At 36.4% G+C, this 19,842-nt stretch overlaps 1 protein-coding gene across 4 annotated transcripts; it reads left to right on the forward strand.

Annotated features, from left to right (window-relative positions):
* The first annotated feature begins 8,329 nt into the window (after nt 1-8,329).
* LOC116302512 (beta-lactamase-like protein 1) lies at nt 8,330-19,685 on the forward strand. Of its 4 annotated transcripts, none has more exons than XM_031711825.2 (12): nt 8,330-8,610; nt 12,995-13,326; nt 13,723-13,860; nt 14,266-14,409; nt 15,093-15,211; nt 15,837-15,989; nt 16,326-16,457; nt 16,606-16,723; nt 17,058-17,124; nt 17,263-17,403; nt 17,590-17,702; nt 18,486-19,685. In XM_031711825.2, exons 1-12 carry the CDS (start codon nt 8,595-8,597, stop codon nt 18,825-18,827), a joined length of 1,815 nt encoding a protein of 604 aa, XP_031567685.2. In that variant the 5' UTR covers nt 8,330-8,594; the 3' UTR covers nt 18,828-19,685. The 4 variants fall into 4 exon arrangements, with proteins under 4 accessions (XP_031567685.2, XP_031567687.2, XP_031567688.2 ...); XM_031711827.2 differs by having other exon boundaries at nt 8,331-8,576; XM_031711828.2 differs by lacking the exon at nt 8,330-8,610 and adding an exon at nt 10,159-10,414.
* The last annotated feature ends 157 nt before the right edge of the window (nt 19,686-19,842 follow it).

Genomic DNA, 19,842 nt, shown 5'->3' on the forward strand with positions numbered 1-19,842 from the left:
GCTGAATTAAGCCTTAAAAAGCCTGGATATCGTCACGCGTCCAGTCGAAAAGGTTACGGTGCACGAAAAATCATGTTTGAAATACGTCACGTGATTTCGTTTAGTATTAGTTTTGTGTACTAAAATGTTAGTGGGAAAAAGAAGAAAGAAGCAAACCCTTCTCTTTAGGTTAAAATCGTGTTTTAATAAAAAATTTAAGGTTTCAACTAACTTATAACTTAGAATATATGTATCAGTCTGTATGCCACCGTTAGGCCGCAGTAGTCAGTAGTACTGAGCTGGAGTGATGCAAGCATTTTTTGAATTTAATTGATATTCAGTCTTGTGAAAAAGAGAACTTCTTAATAATTTTTCATCTTCAGTTGTAGCGGGCTTTTAAATATATCTCATTAATTAAACTATCTTGTTTAGTCTAGTTCACTATGTGGTCTGCACTTCAACCACTTGTGAACAAGCTCTTGTTGGTCGCCATGTTTGTTAAAAGATAACGACGTCTCTCTCTAGCACGACAAGAAGGGTCAGTTAATCAGTTCTAATTTTAAGCCATTTTGTTTTGACCCTCGTAGGGATATCACGGCCTTAAAAGATTAACAAATAAAAACCCAGTGTGTTTACGCGAGGTGCTAATTATACTACAAGAAACGACCAAACTCAAAGAGGAATGAAATTATGGGTTAAAAAAAAATCTTCACAGTCGAGTTTAATAATTACTAGTAGTTCAGTCGGGGCTGTTGTCTTGACCAATTACAATAAAATAAATAGCGTGCTTACGTTAATTTAAAGGTTAAATGTTCAATAAGACTTGTCATGTGGGTATCAACTGATTAGTCTGACACGGCTGTTTCAAATCGGAATCTTAATCCGCTGACCAAAAGTATGGCTGACGCTATTCTTGCGTAAAACTATATATCATATTACGAGAAGCGTAGTTTCGAAATTCGACTTCTTCCAAACAAGAAAAGATCGCTGATCGTGAAGAAATTATTTACTTTATTCGTGGATGATATCAAATGTATGGTATTTGTGTCTAAATGATCCAGAAAATAAAGGAATGACAAGGTCTATAAATATTGTCTGGGAAAGCGAAGACCTCATTTGTCATTATGTATAAATGAGTTATTTGCGTCAGACTCATATTAATGTATTCTCTCAAGCTTTATTTGTAGACTACGAAATATTTCTTATAGAAATTAAATGAAACGCTTTCTGAAATAAAAAAGCGTTGCGCCCAAAAGTAAAGATATTTATTCATCTTTGCCGAGGGCGCAGCGATGGAGGGCGAGCGTCTCCATTCCACAACTGTTGACAAAAAATGAATGAAAATCGTTCACTTTCTTTTGTAAGGGAAAAATAGTTAGTCTAATTTTTATTGATATTATAGTTTTGAAGAAGATTACGGCTTTTATAAGGCTCGCATCTCGTCACCGGAATTTTATTAATTTATGCGGTATTCCTGTGGATATGGCGGGAAACTCTAACACGAAACGCTAACGCGTGTGTATATATTGGCGGGAAAATGGTATTGTCCCCCCATCCCCTTCCCTCGACCCTGCTACTTAGCTACTCCACTGATTTATTCTCAAATAACTTGGTTAATGCAGTTTATAGACTAGATAAAAAATATCTGTATCCGTTTGAATCTCCCACCACTTATTTGTCTACTGACATGACCTCTTTCGAGACTCATTTTATCGGCCGACCTCCCAGCCAGTTTTTAATAACAATAACAATAATACGATTTATATAACGCTCAACCTATTAAAACATTCTAAAGGGCTTTACATCCATAGCTAGAAATTAAAGAAAACAACATCCTGGAAACGATATAAAAAAGCAAAAAGCAAAAAGCTATTAATGCAGTAAGAAAAAAATTATATATCATTACGGCGTCAGTACGGACAAAGTGTGTAATTCATTAAAAAGTCAATCTTAAACCACGTGGTCTATAACGCATGCGTAAGACTACTTTTTACAGTCGACTGCTTTTGAATTGTATCATAGCAACGCAAGAGACAGCGTCTCATCTTATTGTTTACATCACATATCAGTTCAAACCAAAATGTTTTAGGTTTTCTCGAATTCTTCATCACTCATCATGGAATATAGCTTTAATATTAGACACGTTTTATGGAAATACAACTCGTTAATTTATTTTTGATGTATAATGAATCACCAAATGAATACCCCGGTAAATAAACATGTATAAACGAAAGGAAGCCCGGGGGGGGGGGGGGGGGTACTCTTGCCTGTTTAGGGTAGGGATGTGCCGCTGAGCCATCTAAACCCTGACCCTGTTCCAGAGTAAAATCGCTGAAATTCATACCCTGTTCCAGAGCAAGATCGCTGAAAACCATAACCTTTTCCGGTAGTGCGAAAATAGATACCCTGTTCCAGAGAGGAGAGAGCCTAATTTCATATACCCTGTCCCAGAGCGAGAGCGATTTTATATACCCTGTTCCAGAGTAAAAACGCTGAAAACCATACCCTGTTTGGCGGCACGTACCTGTATAGCGAATATAGGGGAGTACCCCCCCCCCCCCCCCCCCGGGAAAGGACGCCATGTTTGTTGTTCACACCCAATGTGCATGTCCGTCTAAACCAAAATATTCTAACTCGCGTTCTAAATAGACAATATTTAGTTTATTAGACATACAAGTCGTTCAGACTTTTTTTGATGCAGAATGAATCACCAAATTGTTATCTCGATAAATTAACATGCCATAAACGAAAGGACGGCATGCTTGTTGTTCATACCTAACGAGCACGTCCGTATAAAACAAAATATTCTAACTCGCGTTCTAAATAGACAATTTAGACAATATTTAGCTTATTAGAAAGACTTTTAAGGAAATACAAGTCGTTCAGACTTTTTTCGCTTCTTTGCAGCGATACCTTGCACATCTAACAATGAATTGATATCATTCCAATCCTTATGATAAAGAGGCTGTTTAGTTGTGATATTTAAAACGCTCACACAGCTACATCCTCTCCATACGGTGACCAAACAACATTCAAGTGGACATAGAATCAACAATTGTATTTTGTTTAGTTCAGTCGTTTCTTATGCAGCTCTTATTCAACTGCCACCCGGTTAGCTCAGTTGGTAAGAGCGTTGTTCTGTTGTGCGGATCAATAAATAAATAAATGAATAAATAAATAAATAAATAAATAAATAAATAAATAAATAAATAAATAAATAAATATAATAAGTTCAACAATCAGATACGGATCCAGGAGTGGTAAAGGGGGTGATTAGCCCCCCCCCTCCCCCCTTCCACTTTTGCTCACATTTTTTAGTATATCCTTAGTAAGCCACTCCCTTTTCCTCGCATTCCCTGTAAAACCTTTTTATAGTCACTCCCTTTCTAAAATTCCTGGATCCGCCACTGACAGTTAAACTTAATTTTTTCCGGAGGTACAATCACACGGCAAAAAAGGCCGCGTTTTACTGCCAGACGATGTAGGGGTTATGCAGATCATTCCCAACTGCATCATGCAATTCAGTGTTAACAGAGGCTAAAAATAAATACATAGATCCCGCATTCATTGTTCTCCCTCTCCTTAGTGATGCATTGTCGCGGAGAAGCTAAAATGTGGTTTCGATATACGACATAACACAGGCACCGATTGCTGAAAATTGTAAATATCTGTCTTTATTAGAACCAATGCATCTAAAAAAATTGATAACTACTAAAGATTCTTATGAATTCGAGTTTGTTGGGAAGACACTCAAGCATAGCCGGGATCGCGTCGGTTATTTAGTTTTTGCACATCCTTTTACCACTGCTTTAGACCTTGTAAGCAACATAAATTGCGACTGAAATAAGTTTACGACTGAGTAACATGAATGCATGGGAACCAATACTCATCTATTTTATTTCTTAGACGGTTTCCCTTGCAGGTATGCGTGCACTCTGTTCTGCAAACCCTTGTATTTAAGATTCGCAGCTTCTTATTAAGTGCATGACTAGAGGATGACAGCACATCATTTCAATTTTTAATTGCCAAGCCCTCTGAGCCGCTACGCCCTTCCTTTTCTGTGTTCTATAAACAGATTGCATTGTGGTCTAGATACAGTAAAAACAACACCATATGAGGCATGATAAATAAAAAAAGGTTTATGAAACTCAGATAAGTGCAATCTTCTCGTAAGGCATCAGTTTCAGCACAGGGAGCCCAATTTAGATAAAAATGAAATGTGAAAATCAAATCGGGGCAAAATTGACTTTACTTATTTTTTTTCAAATTAAAATCAATTCGAGGTGAAGATATGTAAAAATGTTCTTACACAGGAAGAAAGTAGTTATCTTTCGTTTTCATATAAAGATAACCAAAAAAAGCGTAAAAATGTCAATGATAAAGTGACTTTGTCGAAGGATTTTTCAAAAACAAAACTAGCCCTATGTGGTGACTGGATGTGAATCATGTACCGCACATGAAAAAATTCCTAAGCGGGAAACAGTAAGGTCGATGATAAAGTGACTTTGTCGAAGGTAAGTTTTGTTGCCTGCCTTCCCCCTTTCTTCCCCTCTCACACACACAAACATAGCTCACGCCAAACGCCAAAAACTGGCCTCAAAATGCATCGGACGAAGAAATAACATGAAGTTAATGACTAAACTTTATTTTGACGGCATTTAATTCTTATAAAAGTTTCAGAAGATGTATTTTTGAGAAGCCGAAATCACTCGATAATTCAAAATTTTATTAACGGGCGAACGCCACAAGAGACTACAGGGAGCCCACACATCCGAAACCACAGATACTTCGGATGGTAAGCCTGTGCTCAGAGCAAACGTCTTACCAATAAGAAATGCCAAAGTATTAAGTAGCGTACGAGCATTTCCATCTCCTAATAGACATTGTTGCCACAAAGTCTCTTCTTCCCCTTTAGTGAAAGGATCAGCTTGTTTGACGTTGGCTCCAACACCTTGTGAAGTTACTGAATTTCATTCCTGCATCCAAACTATCCTTGAACAGCTTGAAGCAGGGTTTCCCTAAGAAATTAATTTCTGGTTTCCCATTCTCTCTCAAATATCGCTGTATGCCGCAGCAAAGTTGGTAGAGACTGCTTGGTGGATACGAATCACCTGGTGGACGTTTTTCTCACTTCCATTACAAACTTACTCAGCCAAAATAAAAGCTCCTCGTCGTTTTGGAGAACTAAAAGGTCTTCCGGTGTGCTTTCTGGTATTTATCAGTAGACTTGCAGCCCAAGCTATTTCGTTCTCTTGCCCATTGGTTCCAAACTACCACAGACCAGTCATTGCATTTACTGTACGCGTAGCCACCGGAATACGTTCTAAATTCGCACGTCATACTTCTTCGTCACATACGAGCTGGATCTTTCTCTGAGCGATTTGTTTGTCAGGACTGCATGATTTCACGTCTGCCTGGTTCTCTCTCCAATCTTCCATGCCCAAAAATTCTCCCACAACGTCAAAATCAAATTGTGGCACCGAAAAACTTGACTGGGTCAAAAAAATTTCATCATCGCTTAAATCATTTTGAGACGGTCATGACGTACTCGCAATTACGTAACAAAGATAACTGATTTGTTTGCGTTATTCATATCCACTGCCCTTAAGACCTGATATTTCTAAAACAAAGGCAATAAGGTGAACATACAATAGAATAGCAATTAAAGAACGTGATAAACTATAATAACATGAAGAAATGCATTTCGTAACAAATATTCATGCTTTCTTACAACTCCCTCTCCATGCAAACAAATGTGTATTAATATATACAAAGTATTCCACCGAATTTAAAACAATGCATTACGATGTCTAGTTGTAATTTCACCATTTTAAAAGCGTACGAGCAAAGCAATGAGAAATATAAAACAATGCTTTGTTTAGTAGTTTGTTTAGATAACCTCGTTACCTATGAACTAAGCCAGTTAGTTAGTTACTCGTTCCTCGATACTTAAATTAATTAAGCTACGCCCTCGGTCAACAAAATCACTTCTACCTCGGAACGAGTAACTAACACTTACTTATTTATACAGCGATGGAAGTTTTAGCGAGATTTTCCAACTAATTCTTTTGTCTTGCTGCCTTGCAGTCGTGACAGGCATTACAAGGCAGACGCCAGACCAATCATATAGCACGATAATTTAATTAACTGATGCTGTATTTCTAAGTTCTATCGGCTGAAGAAATTTGTTACTGGATCCTAACGACCGCGAATGCCATTTGCGATAACTTTAAAGAATGAATCGAAATGTAAGTGCCAACACATTAAGGGCTTTGATAACTAATGATAACTTAGAAATAATTGTAGAAAGTACTGGTAGCCAATGAAGCTTAAGTACTGGAGCATTATGTTCGCGATTTCTTACTACGATGACAAACGAGTACTCTGCCTGTATAGTGTATAGTAATAACAACAAAAAGACTCAACAGTTTGAAATCAAGATCAAAGGGCATTTGCGTCCAAGATACGCATAAGTCTTGCCAATACAACGGGCTTGAGAAGAAAAATATTGTAAGCGAATAACGAGTCTCCTATTCATCAAAGTCATTCACCCTTACTTCAAAAGACGCTTAAAAGAACTCGAATTGGTAAGATGAATGACTTTGACACAAAATATCGTACTGAGGAGACTTTGTTTACTAATAAGGCCTTACTTACCTCGCTTCCATTCAATTGTCCCTAGTCCCAACCGAGTTTGGCGGCCATTTTTGAAAGTCGTGTATGGCTCATATTAAATGCGCGCACTGACTGGCTAGAGATGAAGAAATAGAAAACGCGCGCGCGTGCTGTGTGCTGTCATAAAGCACGTGGGGGTTGGCAGAACACGAGAGAAGTGTTAGAAGAAGCACGACGCGTAGCAGAGTGCTTCTGGACACTTCTCGAGTGTTCTGTTAACCCCAAGTGCTTTATGACTGCACACAGCACAGCAAGCAAGTTTTTTATTTCTTTTATAAAAGACAAATTACAATAATAGAAATAGGAATCAATAGGAATGACGCAACGGAAAGTGCGCGCGCGTGCAATGTACTCTCATAAAGCACGCGCTCCAAACCAATCAGAACGCGACATTCATAACAGTTTTTTTATAATGTCGTATACAAGCGGGTAGTTCACTTGGAGTCGCATGAAAAATCATGAACTCCACATTAAATTTTGCATTAAATCTTAATTTTCGGCTATTCTTTTCTTTCAAATATGTTGGTTATGACAATGGCAATAATGCGAAATATATGTTAAATGATTAAATGAGGTCAAAACTACTAGCCACGTGATAATGTCAGGTTATACTGACATTAATCCAGATAAAGTACCAATGGCTCGGATTTGCGCAGCTCTGCGCCGATACTGATATTTTCTTTTGTCTGGCTCTACTTCTGCTGATTCCTGATGTTGAATCATAAGGCAAGGTATCAAAAGCTTGTCAGCGCTCTCCATCATCTCTTCACTAGGTGTTTGTCTTCCAATTCCAACTTTGTCGTGCAAAGTATTCCTGTATGGAATCCAAAGTATGAGTGTTACGTCACTAAAGCCCTGGATTAAAAAATTATACCAAGTGTTTCCGTATCAAGACTTGCTAAGTGATGCTTGAATCGAATGTGTTGGTGCGTGATTACTTAATGAACTCTATAAACACGGCTTGCTCGCGTGCATGGGTATTTGATTGATAACTGTCTTGTTGATATATTGGTTCAAAGATGAATCCATAAACAGATTCAACTTTGCTCATTACAATGCGCATGGTCAGAAAACAGGAAAATGGTCTTTATTATCCCTTAGATCATCTTCTTTCAAATAGCCAAGTGTTGTCTCATCATTAGTCAATGATTCTTCTTAAACGAGATCAATGACATCATCGATGGCTAGCCAATGAGAAGTTGTCAGTAATTTTTCTTGTCTATTCTTGAGTATTTGATTTCACGAGTATAATCGCAACTTGTGAATATCTGCTAATTCAACTGATTTCTCTAACGAAAATGCTCATGAATGTAATATCGACATAACCTGAATGGTTTTTGAAGACCATAATGAAAATACTTTATTACCGTATCACTTCGCCTAAAAATCAAAGAAACAGTGAGAGCTGCAGTCTTGATGGGATAGACAATAATTAAATTGCAGGAGAAAAACACCGATACTTTATTTGATACATATTTATATATTGTAAAAACCAGTCAGTTTATGTACACATATGTGATAAGTTAAGCTAAATTAGATATTTTTGCAGACGAAAAAAAACCCCAACAACACGAAAACATGCGTGAGGTCTGAGACCATTAACCCCGTTAGACAAACAAGTCGAGTACTGTACCCGTATCTATTACTGCAAGCCCAAACGGTAATCTTGGATTTCTAATGTTATTTAACCAGCTATTAATTCTCAATTTAAAAACGTTCACTCTAAGGTCAGTCTAGGGTGATTTCGAACTTAACCAAGCGGATCATCAAACAAAAGTTTCCCTCTAGCCACGTTGGCGCCGTTTTTGCGTGCCTGTACACTACGTTATCATTAGGCAAGCTTGCGAAAGAGGAGCAAAACGTTGTAGAAGAAAAGGTCCTGAGGTTGAAAATTGGTTGCAGAATACAGATGAAGAAAGCCTGTGAGTGAACACTCAGTTATGTCTTCTGATAATGGTATGTAGGAACATGATTGTTATGAAGCACCTCGAAGAGTTATGAAGGCGATAGCCAAACTGATTCAAACTAGCATACAATCGAATTGCTATGTGCATACTATCAACTGGCTGCATAACACAGCTTTTAAGCATCCTTTGACAAGAGATGACATTGGATAATAAGCATAAGAATACGAAGACAAAGTTCTTAAATGACCCAGTGAGTTTGTTAAAGACAGCTGCAAGAAAATAAGTGAAGAACTCGGAGAACCTCCACAAAACTTGTGCCAAAGAGAAAATTGATAAAATATTTCCTTTTTAAAGGCTAGAAATCTGCTGTTAAGAGACACAAAGAAGTTATTGAATCGCAGTATGAGTTGGAAATGAATTGCATTGGGGTGTTGAGACGCCTGTTGTTCCTTTTGAACGCGAAGCATTGATTCAATCAAAAGATCTATTTAAGATTCAAGTGTTCCGCTAATGATATTGATACGAAATTTCAAAAGAAGCCACAGAATAATTGATTCGGATGTTGACAATTGGGGATTATAAACTGCAGCAAAGATAAACAAGAAATTTAAGCAGCACTAAGAAGGGCCTCGTGGAAATTAGTAGTAGTAGTAGTAGAAGTAGGCCCTCAATTGCGAGGAATAACTCTTTCAACAGCAGATACTTTAGGTTAGGGCTCAAAAAACTACAGTAGGTTGCTGCGAGAATCTTACAAAGACACTTAAATTGTGAACACTTCTCATAGATTTCTTATCAGGTTATTATTTCTTGAACGTTCTACCGTTTCACACTTAAATGAAGCATTGATTTCAAATACCCCGATTGATCGAAATGAGTCTGATTTCCAATCGATTTGCTCTAGGGATGATTTGAAGTGTGCATACATCATCATTTGCATTTTCTATGATATCTTTCGTGGTCATAATATATTATTATCATGCATAGTAACGATATCAACATAGTCATCATTGTCATCATCACCGTCATCACTCTCATGATTATCATTATTTTTATTATCAATTATTATTATCAATATCATTATTATTAATTCATTATTATCATGCATGGTAACGATATCAACATAGTCATCATTGTCATCATCACCGTCATCATTCTTATGATTATCATTATTTTTATTATCAATTATTATTATTATCAATATCATTATTATTAATTCATTATTACATTCCATCATCATCATCATCATCATCAATGTTGTCACCAATGCCATTGTTATTGTCATTATTGAACTTAATTATCGCCATTGTTTACTCATTAGTAGTAACTGAAGCACTGTCAGAAAAGTTGTCTTAATTACTGATCACCATAAAAAAGAAGACGAAACAGCAAGGAAAAAAGATTTAGTTGTATTCTATTGTACAAACCGGGTTCTTATTAACTGGAGGCTGAGTTCACATCCCTTCTTAATATCAATGGTATTTTTTCTCCTAATTAAATCAAACAAACTCAGATGGCTTGTATTAAACTTGACCCCTATCTCATACGTATTCCATATGGATCTTACTAAGCCTTGCATCCACATGTCAGAATGCTGCCGAAGCAAGCATACTAAAAACAAGCTATAATATTCAATCAATATATATCAAACCTAATCCTTGGTCATGATGTTAGGTATTTGGGGTCAAATGGTTTATTTGTGAAGGAACTAGACCGAGATGGATTGATAACTCGTTTCAATATATTTTTCCGGTCCTCCTGACGTGTTAAACTGTTAAACTTAACTATCTGCAGCACCTTCTCCTGGTCTCATTATTTTTCGACTGGCTTTATCGTTCTTAGACCGCGGTTTTCAGGTAACTAGTTGATCTTAATCTGCAATTTATGAACGTACGAAGAATAATTTGAGATGTTATCGATCTTAAATCAACCAATAGAATCGTTCTCCTCATACTGACCCATGCATCTGATAAAAGTCCACAACCATAAGGGCGGGAATAGTTTGTCTGTCTCCAATAGCTCCTCAAGCTTGATAGCATCTTGTTGATAAAGTATTAGCGACGAAGACAGAAGAAAAGCATGCTAATATATCTTCTACACAAGAAAGGTTTGCCATTTGAAAATAACTTCGACCTAATTGGAAGGAAGACCGTCAGTTTTTTAGTAATTCTGCAAATTCTCTTCGCAAAGGTAAAGAAACAGATAGTTGACTTGTGACTTGTGTGGTCGTGTTTGTGTTTGTGTGCTTTCCACTCGATTACTTCGTTGTGCGGAATGCACTCCTTACTTGCTCTGTTTTGCTGAAATATAGAGACGTTCAAGTATCCATGGGTATCATGGCACCATCATGACATGTTTTAATTAGGTAATAAGAGGCAACGAAAGCGTTGACTAAATCATAACGGTTTTAATTTTGTCAACTAACCTAAACCCATGCAAATATCCTTTCTAAATATTATAGTCTCTTTTTTGACAACTTAGCTTTCATATTTTACTGAACTTTTGAGCTATACAAATCTTAAATGCCAAACATTCGGCAACAATGGGAGTAGCGAGAGCTAGCAGATATAGTTTACTGCTTGAAAAGAGCATAGCTGAGCTTTTTCTAATAAAGTAAAGGCCTCCACTGCTCATAAGTGCATTGAGATATTTGAAGTGCACTATATAAGAAACTCGCATTATAATTATTAATATGAACAATGACCAACTAATCACCTCGACAACACCGACTCTAAAGCTTGACTGACATAGTTAGTATTCTCTTTCTTTATGGATTTTCAATTTTCAAACCTGTATAAAGTATTGATCAAACTAAGTGTTATTGCTTCTCAGTATAGGAATCTTATTGTATTGCTATTTACATTGGGGCTTCAGAAGAGATTACTATGTCCTTGATTCATGCAGTGTTTTAATGAGACAGCTATAGTAGGACACTTAGAACATCAGTAGGCACTTGTTCATAACATAGTGAATGCTCACTTTGCTCATACTTTGTTAAAAGTGAAAAGAATTTTCCAGGTTGCAAAAATTCAAGCTTCATGGAAATATATATATAAACTGAAAGATTGGGCTTCAGTGTTTTATATATTTTGCTACGTAAACCATCAGCAGTTCTTAAAAGCTCAAAGATAATCATAAGTGTAAAGCTCAATCTACCAGTAGTAAATTTAGAAAGTTCGGGTCTCACGCGACGTCGTTCGCGAAATGGCAAGTTGAACTCATTAAATAATTGTATAACATTAAATAAGAATTGCTGTTGGAACAACTTGGTTAGCTTTGCCGATTTTACAACAAGGTTTTTCTATAATCTTTAACGAGTCTTAGATTCTTTGTATTTCATTTTAAACCTGCTAGCTGGCTGGAGAGATTTCAGAGGAAGAATAGCTCACTTCTTTAGGTTATTGAGCTCTTTATAAAAAACTGCTTTCCGTTGCAGGAGGTTACTTTTGCGTGATCTGTGATTTGTTACACGTAATGATAACGTGACATATGAATCTGTTTTGATTAGAATGAACTAGGAGAAACTTCATTTTTCTTAAAGCACGACTCTTCACAATCAAACGCTAAGTCCTTTATGGCCTAAAAGATGAACTGAGTAGAACGTGTGCGTTTGGAGCATGATGAAATGGCTTGCACCAAATTCCAAGGCCAACGACTTGAACTTTCACCAGCCAGAAGCTGAGAATCACATTGCTTCAATAAATGCCTCATCATCAAAGCCTCCATCAACAATTTCTTAATCACCAGTCTCCACGATCAGCAGCCCTTTCTTCAGCATATACTTCATAAGCAAATTTTCTATCATCGGGTATTTGTGATTAGAGATGAAGCATTATGCTTGGCCTCTATTTAATCTTATCTTACCATAGGATTAAAAAGAGCCTGAAGGGAATAAAGCTTATGGTCACCTCATCGATTGGTGTATCTTTCCTTAGCGTGAGGCTAAAATTTCTGCAATGGAAAAATGAAAAATAAAGGGAATATTTTTTCTTTAACTGTCATTTGACGCGAAACCAAACGCGATACCTTGGGTGTCTCGGATCATTGGTGGCTTGCAATGCCTTGGATTCACTGATTGCAATCCAACGTTTCAAACGTTAATTTTTGTAGAAGAGATCCATAACGTTAATCAGTAACATGCGGGAGAAAAAAAAAGGCATAGAACCAGGTCAATTATTGTCTCAGATTGAATTGTTATCGAGAATGAATGGAATCTGGGACTCCATAACGAAAGCTAGTTACTTAGCATTGAGTTTCGGATAGTGATAGTGACCTCTTGTTAACTTGGACTATCTGATCCTAATTAGCCTAAACTTTAAAAAACTAAAAGTGAATGAAAATAAAAACCAAATTAATTTGCTAATAAAAACTTAGCAAAGAATTACATTCATTTGGTTTTTATGTTAATGTACAAATTATTTCCTCACAAATTCTAGGAGAAGCTACGCTCAAGAATATCCCCGACAAAGATACAGAGTCTCTTGACAGAGCTTATCTGGGCAGTCTGGATGTCTATACCAATGGCATTGGAAAACTGAACAGCATACGTTTATCTGGAAGTATGAACGCTTTGGGAGAGAATGAGTCAGCCCCATTTTCGGATACGTCAAGCAAGTTTATTCTCAAAGAAGAGCCACAGAAAAAGACCGCTTTTAAAAAACGATATTTTGTTATTTTATTTCTATTGTTGTTCTTTGTTGTAACGTCAGTTGTAATGACCAGTTTGTTTATATGGAGAATAGCGTATCCACAACAACAGAGAAATGAGGTAAGAAGTATTTATAGTCCATGTTATCTCATATGCGCCTTTTTTTGGCCAAGTGGAGAATTTAGCACCCAAGTTCATAACTTATTTTATAAACAATAAGAAAAAGGCATACCGTAAGATTCTTGCCAGGTGGAAGGGAATGTAAGAATCCCAGTTCGTAAAACATTTAAACTAATTAAGGCTGGTAAACTTCTCGTGTACAAAGTAAATACGCATCTTTTGCAATTGCATTAGTATTGGACGTCCTCCGAATTATTGATGTGCAGCTTTTAAAATTCCAAGGAACGATACAAATTTTTTTTTTTTTTGAAAGAAGTTTAAAAAAAAGTATTTTTTGATACATCTTTTTGAAGTGGGCTAATTCGAGAAGTGTAATAATGTACTTATCTTTCACAGAATACCATTAGAACAGATAAAAAAGAATGCAGATTTAAGCCCAAACCCTTGGATTTTAAAGAACTCCCACCTAAAATTCTCGAAATGTTAAAGGAACTAGAGGTTCTTATCAAGGCTGAGATAGATCAAGAAAAAGCGGTATGTAATAATTATGTATTACATGTAGTAAGCATTGCGAGAAGTTAAGGGGCCGGCACGATTTTTGTAATCAGGGATTAGAAATCTTTAGTTGGATGTTCATCACAGGATATTCACCTTGTCAGCTGTTATCGCTAGACTGAATCAAACAAAATATAATTTAAAGTTATGGATATTTTTAGAGCCGTCCATATCCCAACAAGATGTTACCTGCGTCCCTACCACTCCATGTACAAATGAAAATTGAGTACCATTCGCTTGAAGGTCGCATTTATAAGAGGCATATCATTTTTTCATCTTCCGGCTAAGACAATATATAAGGAGATTATAGCTAAAGAAGCCTTTTTTTAAGTATCTTTGTAGATACTTTGTCTCTTTTGTAATTTTGAATCCTTTTCTTTGCAGACAGCTCTAAGTGTAAACATTGTTTATCTGGACAAAATCTTATGGGAAGGAGGATTTGGAGTAATAAATAAAAGCGAAAAAGTGCAAAGAACACCGACACCTAAAACAGTTTATCCATGTGCAAGCATTAGCAAAATACTTTCAGTAAGTTGTACTGGTAATGAACTACTGATCTGCTTGTCTTTGCCCAGTTGTACGAAGGGTGGCCATGGATAGCTGATGGATAAATCCTTATGCAGTGGATAAATCGATGCTGTTGTCCAATAGATGTATCCACTGGATATACAATTATCCTCTGATGTATTCATTGACATACACCTAATTGGAAAAAAGTAGTCGGGTTTGAGAAGGTCATATCATCGAAGCTAAGACCGAAAAAGATTTTGAGTACTCCGAAATAAGTATTATATTTGCATATAGATATGTAAAAATGCACTGTAGAGAAAAGTCGGTCGACCTAGATTAACAACATGCCAAAGCCATGATGCATAAAATGTGCACAGGAATGGAAAACTGCAATACGCATGAAATTAGTTTGTCTTTCCGTGCTCCCCTTCGGTCTTAGCTTTGATAATATAACCTTTTTTTGAACCCGACAACGTTTTTCAATAAGGTGCATACGTAATGATATGAAACATGCGTTAAAAGTCTCCATGGCTAGTACAACAACTTATGAATTGTAAAAGTTGTATGAATTGCCGATAAATCTAATTAAGGTACCTCCAATCTACCATTTTGGTCTCAGCTTCTATGTTATGTTTTGAACCCGGCAATGATTTATATGTGTGTTTTAGTCACTAATTTAAGCTTGTTTGTGTTTCTTTCAGTCACTGATGCTGTTCAAGCTATATAGTGATGGCCAAGTTCCGTCTCTCAATATTCCTGTCCGTCACTATGAGCCTGCCTTTGATATTAGGAATCCTTTTCATCTGAACATCACCTTTAAGTAAGATATAACGTTAAGAATAATAGGGCAACATATATTATGACTTTTGTTTTCTCAAACTCATTAATAATTAATAAGCTCAGCAACCAATGGAGGGGCACTTTTCAGATCACGTGGATGGGTTTTGAAACCTAATAAATGAAAAACCATTTAATCTACATGTTTGTCGTGGGTGTCTCAAAATAGCTAGATCTATATTTTATTAATTTTTCCCCCCATACAACTGTTCTACCTATATTAAATAAAAAAGTAAAAACAAGCAAACATCTTTTCCTGCATAATAAATTATTAACTCATTAGAGAAGTAATTCCAAAAACTCGTGCTTCGTGTTTCATTAGGGTTTCCAAACACTCAAAAACGATAAAAGCACGTGCTTTCAAATGTTTTCTCGTGTTTGGAAACCCTAATGAAACACTCTCACTCGTTTTTGAAATATTACTTAAAGCCACTGCTGTAAAGAATGCCACATTTAAGCAGATCATTCAATTGCGCATGCTTCTATTTATTTATTCCTATTATTATCTTATTACTACTATTATTCCTATCGTGTGATTTTAAAATTTCAAATCAATTCTAGTTTGGAGATATAATGTTGTTTTTCTTATAGAATTGTATTTCCTCCAGACACCTAGCTTCGCAGAGGTCAGGTTTACAAAGAGAAGCACCATGTTATCCCCCTAGTGAAAGAAATCTGTGTCCGTTTAGCTACTCCACGATGCTAAACAGAATAAAGAAGCTCACAGTTCTTAGAGAACCAGGAACGGAGCCTCAATATAGGTCAGCATATAAAATGTAAATTCACATGCAAGTTTATACAATGTTTTTGATTGACGTATCATGGAATATTCCACGCCTTATTTTTGTATTAAGGTGACTGCCTACTATAAAAAAAACATTAATTAAAAAAACACGATTGGAAAGAAAAAAGGGGTATCCCAAAGAAAAAGGAAAGATAAAAACTTGGTGCAAAAAAAAAAAAAAAAATCGAAACGTCACTGGTAATCAAGCTTTATTGGATTTGCAAGCGATGTATTCATTAAAATTTGTTTATTTCCAGGCTTTGATAGTAACAGTGTTGTCCATCCTGATCAGTTTTCTTTTATACCTTTTCAGTAATCTCGGCTGGTCATTATTGGGACAAATACTTGCCAAGCGATTTGGAGATGGCAATTTCAAAGACTGGATGAAAAGAAAATTGCTAACTCCATTGGGAATGAACGATTCTAGCTTTACAGTAACTGAAGGGTATGAAATGCTTGCATTTTGCTTCGCAGTCGATTCCTTATCAACTCATAATACGAAAAAAACCCACCTACTCTTTTGAAAGATTAAATGCCTGCCTGCCTGCCTGCCTGAAATAAGAAAATGATAATTTACTCTTTCTGTATTGTAGGCAAATAGCTGATATACCAGTTGGTTACACCAGCAATACCTCTTTTCAGCAGGTTATGGACTGGGGCTGGTTATCTCCTGCAGGTGGTCTGTATGCCTCTGTACATGACCTTGCTAAGGTGATATTACGTAATGACTTCGTCTTTATCGTTCAAGCTTAAACATTTCCAGGAATGCTTACTCTTGAATGATTAAGAAGATTAAACAATTTGCCTTCGTGACAAGATAAATTAGGTAAATATCAATCAAAGCGTTTCCATGACAATCCATAGTTAGGTGCCCTTTGGTTGCGTTTTCTAGAAGGAAAATATGAAATGCATGCCATTGCTATACTTTACAGATATTTATCTAGCATTGCTTGGTAAAAATGTTTGCACTGGTTCGCCTTTTCAGTAGTTTCGTAACCTCGGCCTACACTTATTATTACTAGAAGTATAATATATTTACTTGCAGATGGAGATAAAAGTATTCTCGAACCAATTTCTAGCTCCGTGGGCAACGGAAGAATTCTTTAAAGAAGGTAAAACCCTCTACTTTTATTTCCAGTTCATAATTAATTCTACTAGCTGTTTGCAAAAATATCCACGTTCAGGTTTTGTAACTAGGAAAGAGAACTACACAAAAAAATATGCCATTAATTCATCCATTTCCTTCGCAGATTACATATTTCCAGATGGTATTACCATGACGGGACTTCCTTGGGAGCTGTGGTTTTTCAGAGGCTGGAAAATAAGGGAGAGAACTGCCTATATATATGGATACAATTCGTACGCTGGAGTCGTACCTGAGCTTAAGCTGGGTAAGTGAAAATAACTAGTCCAATAAACAATATATTACTGAAGGACTAATATGAATTTTAAGAAGGTAAAATTCTAATGTTTTATTGTGCTTCAAACTGACCTGTACTGGGAATATGCTACACGAGGTCTACACACTTGTCTACCACGACTGCCTGTGATTATCACGTTTTTTTCTTTCTTCATAGCTTTTAATTATATGTGCACCAACTGTAACCTACTTCTGGATCAAACTTTAAAATCATATTTTAGAAATATAATCACAACTTTCGATGAAGCTTTACACAATTTTACGAAAAAGGTAAGTCGAATAATTTATATATTTTCATCCATTGCGTTCTGGAGTAAAGAGCGACATTGAGAGTACTAGTTTTGTGCGCATGGAGGTGAGGTACTGTGATGGTGCTGTGTCGCAACATTTTAAGATGCTCAGCAGTTTATACAGCTATTTCAAAAAAAAGTTGAATACTGAATACTGCATAATGAATTTTGCATTCCAAGACCAAAGGGCATTCTTGGTCTCATTAATTTGAAATAAAAAGTAAATATACAGCAATTAACTCTCTACATGTAGTTTGTATATTGTTTTAGATGGAATACACTGAAGATAGAATAAATAATTATTATTAATCCTAGACAATGTCACTAGGGTCTTGGAATGCACTATTCAGTATGCAGTATTCAGTATTCAACCTTTCTTGAAATAGCTGTAGACTAGCATACTGATATAATGGATACTGTTCTTCCTGCATCGCGTGACGAGTGCTGTGTATCGTGACATTCTCATTTTTTTCTTAATCTGGGCAGTCTGCTAGAAGAAATAATGGACACGCACTCCAGATTATATATCTTTGACATGATAAAGAGGGTGCCATTCCCTCATTAGTTATGCTCAGAAAGTCTAAACCGATCTTTGAGGTCACTTGAATCATATTCAAAATATTGCAATTCCCATTTTCCCGAGTGCGGCGTCTTCCGGATCACACTGATTTTCAAACGTTTAAAATCAATATGGGACTCCCAAACTGTATTGTGAGATTCTAATTACGTGTATCGACTAAACCATGTATTCTTATTTTATCAGGAATATAGATTACCTCCTGACACTCGTCCGTACATCGGGGTCTATTATGCAGACAGCATACCAGTCATAAGCCAAATCGAAGTCCGTATCCATGGCAGCGACAAACTTGCTTTAGCAATAAATGGTCAATCACAAGACTCTTTTTTCCTTAACTACACACAACCTCAAATGTTTGGACTATATCTGAACCCCTTGACAGAGTGTACTCGATTATTCACAATGGGAGTTGAAGATAGTTTAGTGTCGTTTGATGAGCCTCGTAGTAATGGCTTATCACCCGGTTTCAAAATGTACAACGCTCATCCGAGTGGTGAAACACACTTTACTCGTACGCGCAAATAAATGAGATGTCAATCAAATGCTTAGCCGGTTAACTGTACTTAACATGTGCACTAGTAGTAACATTGACATAAATGATTACGAAGTTTAGAAAGCCTTCACCACCTTTGCGGTGAAGAGGAAGTCAAGTCTGGGTATTATAGCAGCAGCAATGTAATCTGAGGTTTTGCGTGTTTAGCCTCACAAGTTCATTTGATTCTACGACATATTTATATATCTTCAAAGGCGTCGGAGAATGTTACAAATGAATATGAAAATTAGGTTATAGCTTGGGCTTCACACGCTGGTGAACATTCAATATATAATATGTTTGACAGACCTCGCTCGAATTCGTGACCTTCGCATAAGTCTTCCTACGTCATAAATTCTATCAGAGTCATATCGTATTAAACACTGTACTTCTATGACCCACTGCAAAGACCAGTCACATGGTCATTAACTTAAACAATCGAGTACCGAGCCTAAATAAGGGAAGGTGCCAAGGGGAGGTGCGCTTTCTTAATGGGAGGAGGGATTCATAGTGAATGTTTTTAAAATGAAATCTATGACCCACTTATTAAGTCAACAACGGCCCTCTTAAGCCCTCCCCCCTAAAAACGTAACTTCTCCAAGCGATGGACAATGTTTGCAGAAAAGACAGATTGATTTGACTTGTGTGCCTTGTCAACCAACGAGCAAGTCTTAATTTTGTCTCTTATCTTAGCCAGTATAAAGTAACACGTCCTATGCCCCTATCCATTGTTTAATCATATTCAGTTTTAAAAGTTCTTTGTTAGTCTTGCGCTAAATCTTATCAGTACAACATCCTAAACTGAGGAGCAATTATTGGAGTATTAAATAAACAGTTACAGAATTCTTGTACTTTTTGTTTATTATTTGTGCCTTTCGAAAAGCATGGGCATTCATTTACAACGGGTGCTATTAATATTCGATACTCCAGCTATCATACTTGATATCATAACGATAAAAAGACATACGTCACGAAATATTCAATAAATCACATTTTCTTTAACATGCA

The sequence above is a fragment of the Actinia tenebrosa genome, unplaced genomic scaffold (assembly GCF_029948245.1).
Source record: "Actinia tenebrosa isolate PJP-AT-01 unplaced genomic scaffold, QUT_ActTen_1.0 PGA_scaffold2__45_contigs__length_23673736, whole genome shotgun sequence".
NCBI classification, from domain to species: domain Eukaryota; kingdom Metazoa; phylum Cnidaria; class Anthozoa; order Actiniaria; family Actiniidae; genus Actinia; species Actinia tenebrosa.

What these genes read in the sequence shown, in the direction of transcription:
- LOC116302512 (XM_031711825.2), top strand. An exon ending in GCATTAGCAAAATACTTTCA is followed by an intron (nt 14,410 to 15,092) that starts GTAAGTTGTACT and finishes TGTTTCTTTCAG; the next exon opens with TCACTGATGCTGTTCAAGCT. An exon ending in TACACAATTTTACGAAAAAG is followed by an intron (nt 17,703 to 18,485) that starts GTAAGTCGAATA and finishes TTATTTTATCAG; the next exon opens with GAATATAGATTACCTCCTGA.